Source organism: Telopea speciosissima, chromosome 5 (genome assembly GCF_018873765.1).
Source record: "Telopea speciosissima isolate NSW1024214 ecotype Mountain lineage chromosome 5, Tspe_v1, whole genome shotgun sequence".
In the NCBI taxonomy this organism is placed as follows: Eukaryota; Viridiplantae; Streptophyta; class Magnoliopsida; order Proteales; family Proteaceae; genus Telopea; species Telopea speciosissima.
This window is the reverse complement of record NC_057920.1, coordinates 13,210,763-13,231,149: the sequence shown is the minus strand read 5'-3', so window position 1 is coordinate 13,231,149 and position 20,387 is coordinate 13,210,763. Positions and strand designations below refer to the sequence as shown.

The window sequence follows — 20,387 nt, the reverse complement described above, 5'->3', positions numbered from 1 at the left end:
TTTTTTCCTTTAGTCCAAGCTGGATCTTCTTTCTTTAATATTAGTATAATCCAGCTTGAGGAGGAGTGTTAGAATATATGTACTCCAGAATACCGTGGGGGTATTCTGGTCCTTTTGGGGCATATTTTTATGTTATTAAGTGTACTTAGCTTATGTCGGCTATTTGGGTTTTAGTCCCCCATCGCCTAGCTTAGACTATTTGTAATTTCCCCTCTATTATAAATAGAGGGGCTTACCTATCAATAGAACAAGCAATTCCATTATTTTATTTCCTCTCTCTGACCCACGGTTCAACCAACAAATATAGTGACAGTTTGATGCAGCTCCAAGAAGGAAGAAGAAGAAGAAGAAACCTTGAACTTAGGGTTTAAATAGGGAGCCGTAGGCTAGGATTTCTATTTTTCCATAGTTATTTTTCTGTTTTTTAGATTGAACCGGCTTAAATTGGTTGCATCTAATTGGTTCAATTGGTCTAATTTAAGTGAAATGTTCCTATTGGCTAATAGGTTCTTATATCCTATTGGCTGGTATGGAATCTTCACTTAAGTTAATTGTTCTAAGTTAGATTCTTTTATTTTTAAGTTAGTAGGGGTAGTTAAGTCATTACACTGTTTTAAGTAATTAATTAGACTTAAACCTCTCCCTTCCACGTTTTTGTGAAGGAGAGGTATTTAATTTGTAGTAGGAATTGGCCTATGGCCTTATTATAAATATAAGAGATCGTGGGAGGCTCCCCCACAATTGAAATTTGAATTAAAAAACTGTTTTCTGCTGCTGGCTGACTGTTGCTGCTACTCCTTGCTCTTCAAGAGTGTTTGCATCCTTGTGGGTACATCAAGGTGGAAGGGTGGGTGGAATCCTGCGACTCCTTACGCCATGACGGCTGGGAGGGTCTCTCTTCGAAGGTGATTTCATCCTTCATCCCTTAACTTGCTGCCAGTGGAATCCTATAGTAAGTTGAGATTTAAATTTCTGTTTTATCCTTTCTTTCCTTCCCCAATCGATCCCCTTTCTTTTCTGTCCTATTTCTCATAAACCCTAGACTGCTACATTCTGCCCAGATCTGAATCTCAGTTCTGTCCAGATCTGCTTACCTATCAGAAGCCATCCAAATTCTGACCATAGCCTCCCCTCAACACCATCCCTACTCGACCCAAGTTGCTGCCCCTTCCCATCACTCCAACCCTAATTTCTGTAAAAAGTTCCATTAGCCATTAAACCCTAAAATTACAGATCTCCCACTTTGGACCATCAAAACAGGCCCATATTAGGATCGAACCTCCCTCCCACAGTGCCCTAAACTCAATTCCAAGCCTAGCCCTAAACTCCCATTAAAAACCCTAGTTTTGGCTATTTTCTGCTGGGATATATTCAGCCATCAGAAAACCTCCCTGCTGCAGCCGAACCTTCCCCCTAGTCTCTCTAACACTCGACCTTAATCCCTGCCCCTGAATCCTACTGTAAACCCTAGTTTTGGCTATTTTCCTAATTTTAAAAACCCGGAACCCTAACCCTAAATCTGCAGAATTTTGAAACCTAACCAAATCTAGATATTTTTATATCATAATGACCCTCAAAACCTGCAGATTAAAACCCTATAAACCCCATTCCCAAATTCCCATCCTAAACCCTAATTTTGCCCTAAAACAGCCCCTAATCAACCCTAAACAGCAGGCTTACCCTAAGCTTGGTTCTACTTGGTTCCTAGTGGGATTAATTCCTATTCTAGGACTACATTATTTTGGTATCAAAGCCATGGACGAGCATGGCAACCCGGTGCTGCCACAACCAGCCGACCCTATGGCAGCCATGTTAGAGATGTTCCGCAAGTTTACAGCAGATCAGAAGGCTACAAATGATGCAATCATGACTAGATTGCAACACTTGGAAGGACAGAGAATCCCTCCTGATAGGGACAGCAACTTGCCCATAGAAGAGGACAGGTACCAACCCCATTCTGTGATACAGAGGCTTCCTGACAGAGATGGGAGCCCTAAAGATGACTACAGGGGTTATAGAGATGCACATATAGGTCACAGGGACAGATTTAGGATTGACCAAGATGACAGGGATGATAGAGACTACTATAGAGATCGTCGGGACGGACCTAGATATGCCCGTGAGCCTTCTCGGGAACACAGAGATCACCACCAAGGCTATAGAGACAGAGGTCGGCAGCCCACTTTTGAAGAGTATATGAGGTCCTACTTCATTGGAGACCAAGGTACTAATCGACGACATACAGGTAACCAGAAGGTGAAGCTTGAGCTGAAAGAATTCGATGGTAATTCTGACCCTCAAGTGTTTTATGATTGGCTTGCTGCAATAGAAGACTATTTCGATTGGTATGATCTATCTAAAGAAGGGAAAATGAAGTTAATCCGTACTAAGCTTGTTGGAGCTGCACGTGAGTGGTGGAGAACTGCTAAAAGAGAGATGGACTTCAATGGTACTGCACCTCGCACTTGGGAAGACATGAAATATGACCTGAGCAAGCAATACTTACCAAGGCACTTTAGGTCTCAGATGCAGGATAAATTCAATTCCCTCCGCCAAGGGACCATGACTGTAACTGAGTACATGAGGCAATTCAATGCTCTTTCTTCTCGCACAGGCATTAGGGAGGAGGGCATCCAAATGCTTTCCAGGTTCAGATTGGGACTATCAAGTGAGATCAACAGGACAATTGGAGTGGTTGATGTTGTAAATGTTCGAGATTGTTTTGAGAAGGCTTTGAAAGCAGAAGAGCTATTAACTTCATGTAAACAGCCGGGTTCTACTTCCAAGCCGGCCTACATCAACACTAGCACCTCAAAACAAGGTTCCTCTATAGGCAACACATCTCGTCCTGCTGTTCCCCCACGTGTGGATGACAAGGGCAAGACTCCTATGGGCCGAAATGACCCCTTTACTTGCTATTATTGTCAAGACAAGGGACATATCGCTAGGGACTGCCCACATAAGAAGAAGCCTCTCAACGTGGCTGAAAAAGAAGAAGTTCAAGGTGAAGATGAAGACCAAGGCAGCATTCACATTCATGCACTTCCCCCTGACGATGATGAACATTATTTTGATGATGAAGATTTACAAGGTGTTCATGTAATTCGTCAAGAGGCTGCTGTCCAGCCAGATTTGCAATCTTCTTCATCCTCCAAAGAGCTGCTGTCCGCATACAAAATTGCACCATCCGCTGAAGATGAACTCAAGCAACTCGACCCTGATTTGGAAGACCATTCTGTGATCTCCAACCATTCATCGAGGATGAATGTTTTCAAGACGAGGGGAGTTGATGCAGCTCCAAGAAGGAAGAAGAAGAAGAAGAAACCTTGAACTTAGGGTTTAAATAGGGAGCCGTAGGCTAGGATTTCTATTTTCCCATAGTTATTTTTCTGTTTTTTAGATTGAACCGGCTTAAATTGGTTGCATCCAATTGGTTCAATTGGTCTAATTTAAGTGAAATGTTCCTATTGGCTAATAGGTTCTTATATCCTATTGGCTAGTATGGAATCTTCACTTAAGTTAATTGTTCTAAGTTAGATTATTTTATTTTTAAGTTAGTAGGGGTAGTTAAGTCATTACACTGTTTTAAGTAATTAATTAGACTTAAACCTCTCCCTTCCACGTTTTTGTGAAGGAGAGGTATTTAATTTGTAGTAGGAATTGGCCTATGGCCTTATTATAAATATAAGAGATCGTGGGAATCTCCCCCACAATTGAAATTTGAATTAAAAGACGCTTTTCTCTGCTTTGGTATTGACTTCTGCTCCTTGCTCTTCAAGAGTGTTTGCATCCTTATGGGTACATCAAGGTGGAAGGGTGGGTGGAATCCTGCGACTCCTTACGCCGTGACGGCTGGGAGGGTCTCTCTTCGAAGGTGATTTCATCCTTCATCCCTTAACTTGCCGCCGGTGGAATCCTATAGTAAGTTGAGATTTAAATTTCTGTTTTATCCTTTCTTTCCTTCCCCAATCGATCCCCTTTCTTTTCTGTCCTATTTCTCATAAACCCTAGACAGCTACATTCTGCCCAGATCTGAATCTCAGTTCTGTCCAGATCTGCTTACCTATCAGAAGCCATCCAAATTCTGACCATAGCCTCCCCTCAACACCATCCCTACTCGACCCAAGTTGCTGCCCCTTCCCATCACTCCAACCTTAATTTCTATAAAAAGTTCCATTAGCCATTAAACCCTAAAATTACAGATCTCCCACTTCGGACCATCAAAACAGGCCCATATTAGGATCGAACCTCTCTCCCACAGTGCCCTAAACTCGATTCCAAGCCTAGCCTTAAACCCCCATTAAAAACCTTAGTTTTGGCTATTTTCTGCTGGGACATATTCAGCCATCAGAAAACCTCCCTGCTGCAGCCGAACCTTCCCCATAGTCTCTCTAACACTCGACCTTAATCCTTGCCCCTGAATCCTACTGTAAACCCTAGTTTTGGCTATTTTCCTAATTTAAAAAACCCGGAACCCTAACCCTAAATCTGCAGAATTTTGAAACCTAACCAAATCCAGATATTTTTATATCATAATGACCCTCTAAACCTGCAGATTAAAACCCTATAAACCCCATTCCCAAATTCCCATCCTAAACCCTAATTTTGCCCTAAAACAGCCCCTAATCAGCCCTAAACAGCAGGCTTACCCTAACCTTGGTTCTACTTGGTTTCTAGTGGGATTAATTCCTATTCTAGGACTACATTATTTTGTATGTCCCATCAGAAAATAGCCAAAACTAGGGTTTTTAATGGGGGTTTAGGGCTAGGCTTGGAATCGAGTTTAGGGCACTGTGGGAGGGAGGTTCGATCCTAATATGGGCCTGTTTTGATCGTCCGAAGTGGGAGATCTGTAATTTTAGGGTTTAATGGCTAATGGAACTTTTTACAGAAATTAGGGTTGGAGTGATGGGAAGGGGCAGCAACTTGGGTCGAGTAGGGATGGTGTTGAGAGGAGGCTATGGTCAGAATTTGGATAGCTTCTGATAGGTAAGCAGATCTGGACAGAACTGAGATTCAGATCTGGGCAGAATGTAGCTGTCTAGGGTTTATGAGAAATAGGACAGAAAAGAAAGGGGATCGATTGGGGAAGGAAAGAAAGGATAAAACAGAAATTTAAATCTCAACTTACTATAGGATTCCACCGGCAACAAGTTAAGGGATGAAGGATGAAATCACCTTCGAAGAGAGACCCTCCCAGCCGTCATGGCGTAAGGAGTCGCAGGATTCCACCCACCCTTCCACCTTGATGTACCCACAAGGATGCAAACACTCTTGAAGAGCAAGGAGCAGCGACGCCAGCGAGAAAAAGATCTTTTAATTCAAATTTCAATTGTGGGGAGCCTCCCACGATCTCTTATATTTATAATAAGGCCATAGGCCAATTCCTACTACAAATTAAATACCTCTCCTTCACAAAAACGTGGAAGGGAGAGGTTTAAGTCTAATTAATTACTTAAAACAGTGTAATGACTTAACTACCCCTACTAACTTAAAAATAAAAGAATCTAACTTAGAACAATTAACTTAAGTGAAGATTCCATACTAGCCACTAGGATATACGAACCTATTAGCCAATAGGAACATTTCACTTAAATTAGACCAATTGAACCAATTGGACACAACCAATTTAAACCGGTTTAATCTAAAAAACAGAAAAATAACTATGGAAAAATACAAATCCTAGCCCACGGCTCCCTATTTAAACCCTAAGTTCAAGGTTTCTTCTTCTTCTTCTTCCTTCTTGGAGCTGCATCACAGTTGTAGTAGTAATTTGCTTTTACTCTCTTCCTTTCTACTGATTTTGTTCATATAAAATATTGGCAACAGTTTCAATGTCAGTTTAATGGCAATGGAATTAATCAGTTAAATGCTTCCTTCCCACAGTTCTAGCTTTGTTCCCAAATTTTAGGAAAAACTTCCAAGTTCCTCCATACCTCAAATGTCATGTTGCGTGAAGAAGGTGCCCATTCTTCTTCAATCCGTTTCTCCACTAATTTCTCATCAACAGTTGGTGGGATTCGAATGTCAAAACCGGCTTCAGCTTCAGATGGCTGCATATTCATAACAAACCCCTGACAGAAGGAATATGGAAGTTATATCAGAAAGGCATACCAACATCTGAAATTTAATTGGGGGGGGGGGGGGGTTTAAGAATCTGCTGGTGGTTTCAAAGAGTGCTTTTTCCAACTTTGGGGCAGTGGGAAGTGCTGAACCCTTGACAAAATAGGTGGCTATACACTGCTACACTATGAAAGTGGTGGGAGCTACATGTTGGGCCAAGAGGAAATAGTTTTCAAGAAAAAAAGAAGTCCAAAATTCCTTAAACCATGTGCATTTGCACTACTTAATGCCCCCGGGGGAGAAAAAAATTTATAGTTAGGTATGCCCCCTCCTAGACATGGCTACTGACTCATTGTCCAGTTAATTTGAACTGATAAGGCAGTGACCAAATATACTGCTGTAAGTTGAGGTTTCCCCTTGTTCTATGCTTCCCTGTTTGTTCATTACAACAAGGTTCTTGCCACCAAAATTTGAGTTGAATGAGTACAAGGGGCAAAACAAAAGCTCTAACAACCACCACCACCCCCCCCCCCCCAAAAAAAAATATTAAATTCCTAAATCATCTGCTGAGCTCGATCAGTAATGATAAGATGCTAATAGATAGCTATGATTAAAATACCATGAAAATATTGTTTTTGAGAACATATAGGGTTCAATAAATCCTTTTTCTTCTTAAATTGAATCTAGCGAATAACCATAAACAAATTAATTTCCAATCAGATCCAGGTCTGTCCAGATTCTATTTTAAAACCTTGATGTAGATACTGCAAATGTGAAGGGTTCAGAAATCCTTTTACAGATTTTAATATAAGTTCTTTTATGGAAAGATCTAAGGTGGTCATATTCATATTATGATTTGCAAGTCTGCATTCAATCTTTGGATGGACTCTCTAAGTTCTAAGGTTTTGACTGACAATGTAGATTTTGAAGTTAGTGAATTCCTCAATGCAGAAGAAATATAGAAAAGTATTCCAGAGAAAATTTCAGCTTCTCTGAGTAAGTTAGAATATTTAATATGAAAAGAAGAAACAAATGGTTCAATACAAAATAATTGCTCAGATAATACAAATGGTTTAATACAAAATAATTGCTTAGATAATGCAGTTATTGACTAACAGAATGGAATTGGATTCAAAGTTCATCGAATTAAATAGGAAATCATGTGTTCCAATCCAATTAAATTCACATGCAGATAAATCCAATTTGAATTCTATCTATGCACTACAAACCAATGACAATACCCATTAGATGATATCTCAAACCATCTCAAGTTGGGTTTGAAACCTCTAATGAGCTCTTGGTCAGAATCAATATGGCCGTTCGATCTATAAGAATTCTCTAAGAGTGCGTTTGGTAACGTTCAGAACAGTGTTCTGAATAGTTCTTTTGTTCAAAAAGAACAAAAAAACATGAAAAAGTGTTTGGCTTTGCAGTTCATTTTTTCGTTCTTTTAGAACGAACCGGAGGTTATTAACACCAAAAGAACGTTCTTTACAGACCGTCTCCAGAACAAGAACGACTAACGAAGGCGTAAAACGAGGAAAACCCGATAGAAAGAGCAAAGGCATCTGCAACTCTTGGAGAGGAAAAGGGGCTTCACATCGACGAAGAGGAGAAGGGCTTCCGTGCTCAAAGGCATCTGCAGAGGTGAGTTCCAACCGATGTTCTGCAACTCGCTCTCTCTCTCTCTCTCTCTCTCTCTCTCTCGTCGTCTCTCTATATCTCTCTCTGTCTTGCTTTCTCGGTCATCTCTGTCCAAATGCATTCTCTGCTAGTCTCTCTCTCTCTCTCACACATGAGTCATGAGTCCTACGGTAGTCTCTCAAAATATGACTTTCCTCTCTCGGAGTGTAACAGTTGTTTTGGGGAGGGAGAGAGAGAGAGAACCCGTCACTTTCCTCCTTTCTCATTTGAAAAATGAAATCCGCTATACATGTCGCTCTTCCAGGGCTTTTGGGGGCTTCAATTCAGTTCTTCTTAGATTTTCGTGAGGAAACTCTCCACTCTCCGGTGCTTAGGAACTAGCACAGGAGTCCCTTCTCAGGCCTGTGTCACGCGATGCGCCGTCATAGTCTGAATTTCTCCGGAGAAGAGATGGCATTTCTTCAAAATCATTCTCGAGACCAACATTCTCTCTCTCATATTCTGGTTTTCTATTATGGGTGTGGGTTCTCTATTATTTGATATTTCGGTGTGATCAGCTGTTTATGCAGGTATTGATTTGTTGGTTGATCAGCATGAGAATCATAAGTTACCGAGTACTAGGAGACGGAAATGATTTTTGCTTTGTGTACAGTTTGAAGTTTCAGAAAAGTTAGCAGGATTTTGTCAAATATCACTACATGTGAGAATCACTTGTTAGTTTTCAGATACAATGGGGACTCAAATTTTTATGTTTGTATATTCAATACAACAGCATCTGAGATAGAATAACCGAAGCTGGTATGTTCTTTAAAATCAGGTTCTTGAATGAATTAGTTTGTTTGTGTAATCATTTTGTCAATAAAATGTAGATTGGTGCACTAGAGACCTTCTCACATCATGTGGTCAGCAAATGCAGAGGATTCAGTAGCACAGAGGAGGCCTATTTCTATATAGTTTTTTCTGATTCTGTGGGATTAATTAAGCCATCTGTTGTGGTTGTTTAGGAAGCATTTCTTGAAGGGCCCTAAAAACCACAAATTTGACAGAAATGTAACATTGACTGGAAACATTTGGCTTTGAACATTTCATTACTGTTAAAATCATTCAGGATTTCTACCACAATAACAATAGCAATAACTCTGAAACTTTGTGCATCATACCAATATCTGTACTTGGACTGGGAGACCAGGACTAGCAAGTGCTGCTCTGGTTTCACCATCTTCAGCATAGGTTGTGGTATGTGGCACCAAATCAGAGCTGATGATGGGCTCTAAATATTCTGCAGCTGCTTGGTTTATATGGACACGTATTCCATCATTATCCTCTGTTCCTTCTTGTATATCATGGTGTTGTATAGTTTTAGTTCTCTTCCTTATATTTTCTTCATTGCAATTGGACAATTTTTTAATATTGGACTTCGTAGGTTAGTAGTATGAGACAAGTCATGTTTGGTCCTGTTTGATAAACAACTCATGTTTGTTTATGCAGCTAGGAGGCAGTGGTGCATTTCATGTAGAAAAACAGGGTTTTGGAGGTTCAAAATGAGTTGATTAGCTAGGGTTTTGTGGCATTTACTGCTAGGTGCAATACAAGATCGAGACTTGAATATTTGATGATAACTGAAGGATCAGACTACATATGTTGATGGAATTGGATGTGTTTGAGGGGTTATAATGGCCAGCCATATGGGTCTGCAGTATCAGGTTTTAAAATAAAAGAGAAACCAATTACAAAATCCATTATTCACCTCAAAAAGCTTTAACTCAACTATTTATGTGAAATGGGTTCGTGAGTATATTGCTTTGATGGATTTTTGAAATCTGACTTTTCTCTATTAATTTTCTTGCTTTAGAATTTTGGAATGTTGTAGATTCAGATTCTTTTCTTAGAAAGCTAGCATACCAAACACAGCATGAGATTTGTGGATCTTCACTATATATAATTGTATGAGATATATATCTAGGGTATTGCATGTCCATGTTTAATTGCTGAACAGTTATAAATAGCTAATGTGTATTTGGGTTTAAAACCAATGCGGCATATATGATCTAATCAATTTCATGCTTTTCATGTCCTCCTTATATATCCAGATATATACTACTGGAAACTTGCACTCCTCTTACGCCTACCACATGTGAATGAACAAATTCTGAAGTCAACTTATTTCTACCAAGTACCATGTCCTCCTTTTCATGCTTTTCATGTCCTCCTTATATATCTTGATGTATTTCTGTTTTAGACCTTCGCTCATTGCATTCCTCATGTAGAGATTCATGCTACTGTGTCTTTTTTTGTTGTATTTCTGTTTTGGATCTCTACTTGATGGGTCTTTAGCTCAAATTGGTAGAGCACTTGGAACATGAGCATGTTCCAAGAGGATGGTGGTTCGAGTCCACCAAGGCCCTCTTTATTCAACTGTCCATAGCATAGTTAATTATGCCACTAATCCACACAAGAACCCAATTTTAATGGCATCTTTGAAATTTGACATCTTTTTATACTTACTTTGGTTATGTTAATGAGATATTTTAATTTTATGCTAAGGTTGGTAAGAGAAAAGGATTTTACAAGTCTTTTTTTGGTATAATTGACAAAGAAATGGCATTATTATAATTAATATAAAATAAGGAAGAACAAATTTTACCAAACACCATTTTCGTTCTGAACAGTATTCTTGAGAACGTTACCAAACGGTCATTTTCGGTCTCAGAACGCCGTTCTAGACCAAGAACGCAAAAGAACGTTTCTAATCAAGAACGGGCGTTCTTTGTTCAGACCGTTACCAAACGCAGCCTAAGTGGTTAACGGTGTTAAAACAGCAGTTCAAAAGATGATATTACCCTCGTCTCTAGCCTAACTTCTTTCTTGAAACTTAGAAGTAGTTCATGATCTATTTGGATTGATGGGTAAATACCTGCTTTCTTCCATATCTGGTCATGTTTCCTTGCCAAACGATCAACCCATTCTTTCCATTTTCTTTGTGGCAGGTTGCAACCCTTGAACAGAACCTCTGAAGGCCATTTTGTAAGATTTTGAGACATTGTTTTAGCTAAGAGTGGAATGTGAGGTAGTGACACTGTTTGTACAGAACAATCCACACAAGGCTTGAGGAAACTTCCAATTCTGAGTGTTGGATACTCACCGCTTGAAGATACCATCTTCTCCTCTCTCTCCTCTGTAAGAGGATCTTCAATCGCCATTCTTGGAGAATATGGAGAACAATAGGGAGAGGAAATGAACTAATGAAGTGGGGAAGGAGAGGAGAAGGTTATGATTTCTGAAGCTAATATGACAACTACCTCTGCCGAAAGTTCCTTATATATACCAGTTTACCTCTGCCCACAACAAAAAAAAGGATTCGAAGGGAAAGCGAAAACTCGGAACCAGTATGGTCTATAAAATCGTATAAAAATCATATTGAAACTGAATCGAATGAAAAACAATTTATAAAACTGATTTGAAAATGCATTCAAGTGTATCCTACAATTGCAGAACAAATCATAGGCATCTGTGAAGAAACCTATTCCTGCAACTACAACCGACTGATTCGAATCGGAATCAATGGAGATTGACTAGTGCCCATCCCTCTGAAAATTTATAAAAAAATACCCTAAAAAGGAGAGGAGAGATGTTGCAGGGGTGGGGTGTGCGAGGAAGAAGAAGAAGAGGAAAATGAAGAAACGAAGGGGAAGAAGATGGAAAAAGGGGTTTTGATTAGGGATGTAAATGGATAATCTAAATCTGACTCCGAATCCGTAGCTGTTTAGGACAGTCGTATTCGTTTAGAGATATTTGGAAAATAATTCGAATACTTGGATTAAAATCCGAAAAAAAATTTAAATATTTAATAATAAAAAAATTAAGTGAATAATGATTTTGAAGGTTTTTGGAGATTCAATAGGTTCTAAAATATGATGGAAAGATAATCATGATCTAATAGATATGGATTAAGCGTGAATTGTATCTGCTAGTAAGCATGTAAACGGATCAGATTCGGCTCGGATAGTGCTATATCCGCATCCGCATTTGATTAGCTTTCGGATAGATTCAGATAGTATTAAACAAATACGGACACGGATATGGATCGGATATTTTATCCGTTTACATGTAAAAATAGCTTTTCGGATAGCTATAGCCTATCCGTATCTGTATCCGTTTAACTTTCGGATGGAATCGGATAATGCTAAACGGATACGAACACGGATACGAAAACGGATTTTGGCTATTCATTTACATCCCTAGCTGCTAGGGGGAGGAAGGTCCGGGTTACACAAGGAAGAGATGTAAACAGATGGTTAAAAATCTGGTATTCGGCCAAGGAATATCCAGTTTCAATCACATCTGATCCGTATTTGATCCAAATCCTATCCGTTTACATCCCTAGTTTTGAGGTTGAAGAGGGTAAAATTGAAATAAAATTATATTAAGGGAAATCTGGGGTTTTAGAAAAGTTGAAAATGCCAACATCATCATTTAAAGGCGTTCTTTAACGATCTGGGTCCGGTTGATAGAATCTTGGGTAGTAGGAAAAGGCATTATCATTATTCAAAACTTGGGGGTGAAGTTTGATATTATGGATACTTGATATTATGGATACTTAGAAAGGAAGAGGAAGATGATGATATTTCCTCTTAAATTTATGATCCAATCAGCAATAGACTCTGATGAGTGATGAGTGATGGAAGATCTACTGGGTCGGTTTCTCAAATATGTTATCCTAAACATCTTTATTAATGCAGTTTTTTTTTTTTTTGGGTCAAGCTTTATTAATGCAGTTGTGCATCATTAAGAGGTCCAAGTGAATGAGACAACAATGATTCTATCAAAAAATAAAAGGGAAAATTACATATACATCCCCAGTACTTTGGCTTAATTATATGTTTCGCCCCTTATTTTCTCATCTTACATTTTGACCCCTTATGCCTGACGGTGCTAAGATACTGTTAGTTAATGGTTTGAAAAGACAATATTACCCTTGTTCTAAAACACCACAAGTAAAATTACAATGATACCCTTTTCATCATCTTCAACCTTAAAACACCCATTTCTTTCCTCCTCCTCCTCCACCACCACCACCACCATCGCCATCACTACAGCTACTGGAAATTTGATTAACAACAGGACTCCAGTGACTTCTTGATCTGCTACTCATTCGAGTGAAATAGACCATATATAGCTTACGATCTCAAGAGGAGAAAAAAAGGTTTTTGTTTCCAGTGGGGATTTTGCCGGTTTTGGGCACAGAGAAAGGGGGATCTTCTTCTTCCTCCTCTTGCAACTTCGTCCCCACCATGCTCCTACAACCTCTGATTTTGGCATTGAATGTCAATTTTGTTTCCAGTGGGGATTTTGCCAGTTTTGGGCACAGAGAAAGGGGGTTTGAGGTTAGTTTCTTCAATCTGGGCAGTTTGTGTTTTTCTTCATTCTTCGATTTCATGGGATGTTAATCAAGCTCTCAAATGTAATCCCTTGCCCACCACCATCACCACCACCACTCATTTACCCTTCTTCTTCCTCCTCCTCTTGCAACCCCTTCTTCCTCAAGCCACCGCAAAACAAAAATCCTTGTGGGTTTCAAACTGAACTTAAATTAATGTTGACGGCTTTTCCAATAGGCTAGAATAAGCCCTGAAATCCTTTCACCGTTCAAATGAAATGAGGAACCCTGAAAATTTAAAAAACGGTTTCAGATATTCAATACACCCATTAATGGTGTTCAAAATCCAGCCCTCCATGGTTCTGTTTATGGCCACTGTAGGCATGAAATCTGGTAAATCTGAAGACTAGAAGTCTCCTGCACCCGACGGGTCAATTGGGATTTGGGAACCATGATCTGTACTTTCTTGTTAAACATTCTTCATTCTTATTCAAGTCGTTTCAGTTTACCCTTGAAAATTATTGATTTTCGCAAAACAAAAGTTCAATCATGTAAACAATGGGTGGGAGGGTTGGATTTGGCGTATCCATTCACTTAATAGCAAAGCTTTCTATTTTATGATTAACTTTTGCCATAACTTTAGGGCACGCAAGCTCACTATCACCACCCCAAAAACTAGTCCAAACACAGACAGCATCCACATCAGTAAATCCAATTTCTACCCAAAGGAAAAAAAAAAACATCAGTAAATCCAATTCAGTCACAATATCCAAAGGCTTCATTGGAACAAGGGATGATTGCATCTCAATCGGTCAAGGCCCAATCAAAACCACCATTAATGAGGTCAATTGCGGACCAAGACATGGAATTAGGTATATTTTCCCCTGATCCCTAACTCTAATTTCCAAAAGAAACCCAGAGTTGGTAGCCTTGGCAAGTATCCAGATGAAAAGGATGTGAATGGAGTTGCAGTGATGAATATTCTAATTCAATCGTTCTCCCATTCCCAAATGATTTTACCAATTATTGAAGGATGGAATCAGTGTATAGAACTTGGATACACGAAATCAAGGACATGTTGAGCATCTGCGATTTCGATGAGCTTCGCAGGGACCTACACACAGTCCTTGGCATTGCCAAATGGCAGGTGGCTTTCATATTCCATAGTTTCTTCTCTGAGATTAGGGTTTCTGAAACGTTACTAACTTGCTGAGTTTGTCGCTGCAATTGGAGGAGTTTGAATGGACGTCAGCTTGAGCTTAGTCCGGAGCTCGAGCTTAGTCGGGAGCTCTAGCTTGGCCAAGGATGGAAGAACCAAGCACAGCCAATTCCATGATGACGTGGGTGGGGGCGGGTGGGATTGCAGCATGAAGAAGAAGAAGAAGAAGGGTATTGTTGGGTTCAAAAATTTTGATTCAATGTCAAAATCAGAGGTTGCAGGAGCATGGTGGGGACGAAGTTGCAAGAGGAGGAAGAAGAAGATCCCCACTGGAAATCAGAGGTTGCAGGAGCAGGAGCATGGTGGGGATGAAGTTGCAAGAGGAGGAAGAAGAAGAAGGGTAAATGAGTCATCTCACAATGGCCAAGGGTTAATTTGGGTATTATAAAAAATATAACTACGCCACGTCAGCACATAACAGACAGATGCTAACGGCAGGGGAGGAATTAGTAATTTTTTGAAAACTATAGGGGATCGAACGTAAGATGGGAAAACCAAGGGGAGGAACGTGTAATTAAGCCAAAGTACAAGGGAGATCTATGTAATTTTCCCAAAATAAAATGAGACAACAATGGTCAGTGACCTTTTACGTCAAGCGAAATAAGAACTAATTCAAGAGCTTACAGTTGGAGTTGGAGATGGCGTGCCGGCCTTCAAGAAGACCATATTCACTGATATGATCTCGCCTGCTTCCTTCAAACCCGCCTTCAACATGTCAAATTGGGCAGCCCGGAACCTCGTCACACTCTCGATGCTCTTCATTAGATTCTCCATTGCGCTATTGTCATAAAGTTTTGAACCATGACCAGCGGAACCAGTAGCCTTAATCACAAGCCACCACGGACTCCTCTCAGCAAAGAAAGCACGGTAAGTTTCATTCGTCGATGCCAGCCCTGTCAGAGTTCCAAATCATAAAATTGAACCAGAAATCTGAAAATCAAACCTATCAGAATTAAAATGTTCTTACCTTCATCAAGAAGTATCCCAACATTCATTTTCTGGAATTCTTCCGATTCAGCTAATTTCTCAGCCCCGCCACGGCCGCCTATTTCCTCGTCTGGAACGAATGAAACGTAAACAGTCCTAACCGGCTGGAACCCAGAGTTCTTCAATCGTCGTATGGCTTCCAGGTACTGCATTCCAACACACTTCATGTCCTGCGATCCTCTGGCATAGATATTTCCGGCCTCATCGATGTGAGCATCGAAAGGAGGGTAACTCCATTTATTGTTCTCGACAGCTACCACGTCCATGTGCGAATTCAAGATAATAGAAGGGACATCAGGGTTTGTACCGGGCCATTTGAGGAGAATAACAGGCTTGCTCTTCACAAACTCAAGAGATTGCGATTCGAGGCCGATGGTTTTGGCTTGAGAGAAGATGAAATCTGCAGCGGGAGAGTAGTCAGGGTTAGGGTGAGCTGTGTTAATTCGAAGATACTGTCGAAATCTTGAGATTATGGCCGATGAATCCTCTGGCAGTGAAACAACTACTACCGTCGATGTGAATAAGAAGAAGAATAGAAGGAAAATTAAAAAACGAGGAACTGAAGAGAAAGAGCAAGTTCCATAAATTCCCTCCATATCTTTCACGAGAGAGATCGATCAGTTGAGAGTGGCGCAGTGATTTGAAGAGATTTAGTAAAGGGGTGTATAAAGAACATCGAACGAAAAAGGAGAATTGTCTATGGAAGAAATCGAAGCATTTGTATTTAATATCCACCAAGGGTTCACAGGGGTCGTTGACGTTGTTGGGAAACACGTTCATTGTAATTTCCTAGTCTCGTAGGCCCAGGAGAGGATCCGATCCGGACTCATTTCCTATTCGGTTCCACAGACTTACCAAAATTATCCCACGTTTTTTAAATAAACAAATCAAAAAATTGAAAAAGAAAATCAAACTTAGTCTCCTTGGGCGGGAAGCAACTTGAACCCTCGATTTCGTATTTCAAGTAATCTGAACAAACCAGGAGGGAGCTTTTGGCATCTCAAACTACACTTGGGTGCATATGCATAGCACACAAGCACCTGACCCATTGATATTTGTGCTGCACATTTCACGAACGGCAGATTCACCATTTTGAGAACCAAATAAACTTTAAGGGGCGCTTTTCTTTTTGTGCGCCCAGGCATATGGGAGTAGACATAATGATCACCCTGCCCTGCACATGGGACATACAGAACTTTTTAAATACAAAGAATCAAGAGTCTTCTTTCCTTTTTTTTAATATAGGATTTTCAACAAATACCCTCCTAAAAATATCTATTTGTCCAAATACTTTTACAATTTTTTTAATTGCAAACTCCACTTACTTTCAAATCAGTATAGCACTTTGGTCTAATCCATTAAATTGGAATGTTAGACGTTTGTTTTAGGAAATCTAATGATCAAAATACCCCTTTAATAAAAACTCATCAAAATTAAAAAATAAAATAATCAAATTGCCTTCATCTTCCCCAAATCATTTAGGGTTTAAAACTGAAAATTTTTTCCCCAAATCGAATAGGTAACCTGGTGTTCTAACGGTGAACAATCGAGATATATGGATGGGTTAATTGTTTAATTCTTTCTTTATGTTTAGGCAATTGTTGGAGTTTCACAACCCAAGTCCAGAGTCTCAAGGCTTGGCATAGCAATCTCAGCACGGCCAGGGTATTACTCTACTTGTTTTCATGAGCTGTGGAAGATTGGAAGTGTAAGATGGTGGCATTCAGGGTGTGAGGTGTGACGATGTTTATAAAGGGAAAGTAGGGGAAGCTAATTGGCAAAGACTTGTGCAGTTGCAAGTTGGGACAATGGATCGGACTTAAGGACATTAAGAGATTTGTAATTGAAACACTAATACTTGAGGAAACAACAAACAGTGTATGAATTCATTTATGTGAGATGTAGAAAGACCATGCTTTGGCGAGTCAAACAAAACGCTTCCCTTCCCTGATTCATTATCCCTTCAAATAGGTAATCTTCTGTATAATATGTTTTGGGTTTGTTGCTTTCTTCCTGGTGATAACAGGTAGTACAGAATGTTGTGGAATTGATGAGCCAATAAAAATCGATCTGAAATTAAATTGGAAATTTCTAATTGAAGTTTTACTTTTTCTCTTTAATTCTTCAATACAACGTCTTTACTGCCGTGAGAAAGCATCTTGTACATGAATAGTAAATGGACAATTAATTCCTTAATTTGATCTTTTGCTTTCTAGATGGGCTCAAACCCTAACCGATTTAAGAAAAATTTTTCAATTTTAAATCCTAAACGATTTGGAAAAGATGAGGACAATTTGATCATTTATTCTTTAATTTTGATGGATTTTTAATAGAGAAGCATTTTGGATTTTTGGTCATTAGATTCCCTGAAACTAATGACTAACATCCTAAATTAACAAACTAGGCCAAAGTGTTACACTGTTTTGTTTTGAAAATAAAGAGATTTTGCAGAAAAGTTATTGGGAGTAGTTGGATAAATAGACATTTTTAGGAGAGCATTTATAAAAAATAAGTGAGGCAAGGGGCTCATTTGATTTTCCCCAAATGGGGCAAAAGGAATCAAGCCCACGTGACGTCAAGTACACTTCTTTAATGGCTTCAATTATTGAAATCCATTTTTTTAATGATTTCACGTGGGCTTGATTCCTTTTGACCCCAATAAGATTCCTTGTTTTGAAATCTTTCAACCTACTCAAAAACATTTCCTTAAATCAGCCATTGCCCCTACTGCCATGTGGTATGGCCACCGCATCTTTTGTTGTCATATAACCTGACATGTGGGGTCTTCCCATTTTTTCTCTCCTCTAACAAAGAATACATTGCCAATGAATCACTGAAATCTCAACCAATACTGCCACCGTACTGTCAGCTGTGTCAAATTACCAGATCGTCCCTGAGCACTGTAGATGGATCAAAAACCCTTGTGAGCTGTATGAATATTCTAATGGTCTCTGTGATTGATAAAATTATCAAAATACCCTTAGATGCTCACAGTCTATCTAGGCTGCCAATGCTCTATAAAATTATAAAAATGCCCTTATAATGTTGTCCATGCTTAGAAAAAAGATAGAAATGGCTCTGAATGACTCCTAAACACTATGAGACCTCTGTATACACTGTCAAATCCCTGTAACGATGTCACTGCCACTGTGAATACTGTAAGAATTACTGGGGATGCTAGCACACTATCCAGTCACTACCTGTACTGCCATAAGCCTGCCTACTCAACTAGAATACTGCTTGAACTGTTCTGATCACATACACTACCCTGGTTTGCCATTGTGCACTGCCTCTATCACTGTACTACACTAAGAAACACTGTGTTGAAAACAACAACACAAATGCACTGTGTTGACAATAATGACAACTAATACATAGACAATGCCATCTACATTGTGTGTTCAACAAACAATTCTTGACTTTTATATTGATTTCATTTTTTTTTTTAGGTAAAACATATTGATTTCATAGGGTTTAGATATCACAAACAAATGGTGAATTAGTTCTACAAAAAGGAGTTTCACTAGCCGTAACATTTTATTTTTGAAATACTTTTTTTACGTTTTTTTTTTTTTTTTTTTTTTTTTTTTTTGTGTGTGTGTTTTGTCCATGCTATCTAACTGTTCAATGGAAGGAGAAAAGGAGAAGAGGGCCAAGGGTTGCCTTATGGCACAAGATAGAGTCGAACCCAAGAACTCATAGGAACTTGCACTCATTTTCACTCTATTTTAGTTAACAAAGAAAAAGATCAGAGCATGGTTTTAGGCATTTATATCGGATGGATGTATTGGCCAATTCATACCAATATAAGTCATAATCAATAATGATACCTGATCGATAGTGATCAGCCAATATGGTACGAGCATCCAAATTTTTGGCTAAAAATAACTATTTTGATCTCGTATTATCTTGGCGCCACTATTGTGGACCTAAACTTTATGCTATGATGTTTTATTTCCTAATATACATATAGGGGAAAGTAGAAGCTTCTATTGATGAGATTGATGGTCTCACTTTTCTCATGATTGGAATTGGTCGTGACCGATCCAATATGAATGATTCACAATTAAAAACCCTACAAATTTCCTGCTTTTGGATTTGAGGACCGATTCTAGGGTTTTTGAGCATCAATTCTAGCCGATTCCATGTTTTAAAACCTTGAATGTAACATAATTGATTGTTCAAGAATTAACTGTTTCTTACTTGTTGTATTCAGAATGATATGCACCATATCTTCCGTCTATGTTTTCTCATTCTGCAACCGAGGAATCTTGATGAGTGAGAGAGAAAGAAACCTAGTTTAAATCCCTTTGGGAGAAGGAGGCAAAAACAATGCGGGTACAACAAGAAACGAATTGACTGAAGACTTTTAACTAAATTAAAAAAAAAAAAACAAAAGATCTCTACTTAGTTGCAGTCTCTGCACAAGCATCTGGGCCAATGGGAGAGCACACATGGGCATAGACCTAGAGAGCACAGGCATCATCTCATAGTGTCTTGTGAGAGGGTTATAGGATCTTTCAAAAAGAGAGAGAGAAAGGGAGAGAGAAAAGGTTGTAGGAGAAAACATCATATATAAGATGTTGGGCCTTTGTGCAATGGTAAAAGTTGCTCCATTGTGATTGATTGGCCATGGGTTTGAATCTTGAATCTGAAAATAGCCTTTTTATGAAAACAAGATTAAGGTTGCGTACATTATGACCCTTCCCAGACCCAGCAGTGGTGAGAGCGGACATATAAAAGGTGCTACTAATTTTTTTTTTCTTTCTCATTGCACCTGAGGCCAAACTCATGGGCAACACCAATGAAGCTTTCAAGATCAATGAGATGGCACCTACCAGTGCAATTGTTGGCAGACGTTATCAAGGATTAAATTACAAAGTGCCTCATCGGCCATCAGAACAGACCCACAAGTGATGATAATACCTGGATCAGAACAATGTTCAACAGTGAAATAAATCTTATATTTCATATCAGTACACTGGGCACAGGAGATTGTGACCTCCATTTTTGCATCTCTCTCTGTTATAATTACCAAGTGAGGGACTTGGGCCATGAAGCTAAAGCATGTGCAGTCACTACAGGACTTGGGCCATG

At 39.3% G+C, this 20,387-nt stretch overlaps 2 protein-coding genes across 2 annotated transcripts in view; both read right to left on the bottom strand.

The window, feature by feature from the left end:
* Window positions 1-15,911, bottom strand: part of LOC122662715 (aminoacylase-1-like) — a 38,104-nt gene extending 22,193 nt beyond the window's left edge. Inside the window, exons 1-3 of the mRNA XM_043858432.1 lie at window positions 15,271-15,911; window positions 14,928-15,196; window positions 5,937-6,074 (exon numbers count right to left, since the gene is read on the bottom strand). Of these exons, the coding sequence (XP_043714367.1) occupies window positions 5,937-6,074; window positions 14,928-15,196; window positions 15,271-15,886 (1,023 nt within the window). The 5' untranslated portion in view covers window positions 15,887-15,911. The remainder of the gene's footprint in view (window positions 1-5,936; window positions 6,075-14,927; window positions 15,197-15,270) is intronic.
* A 4,217-nt stretch (window positions 15,912-20,128) lies between these two features.
* LOC122662714 (aminoacylase-1-like) overlaps window positions 20,129-20,387 on the bottom strand; it is a 53,206-nt gene continuing 52,947 nt past the window's right edge. Inside the window, exon 6 of the mRNA XM_043858431.1 lies at window positions 20,129-20,292. The gene's annotated coding sequence lies outside the window, so the exon portion shown is untranslated. The remainder of the gene's footprint in view (window positions 20,293-20,387) is intronic.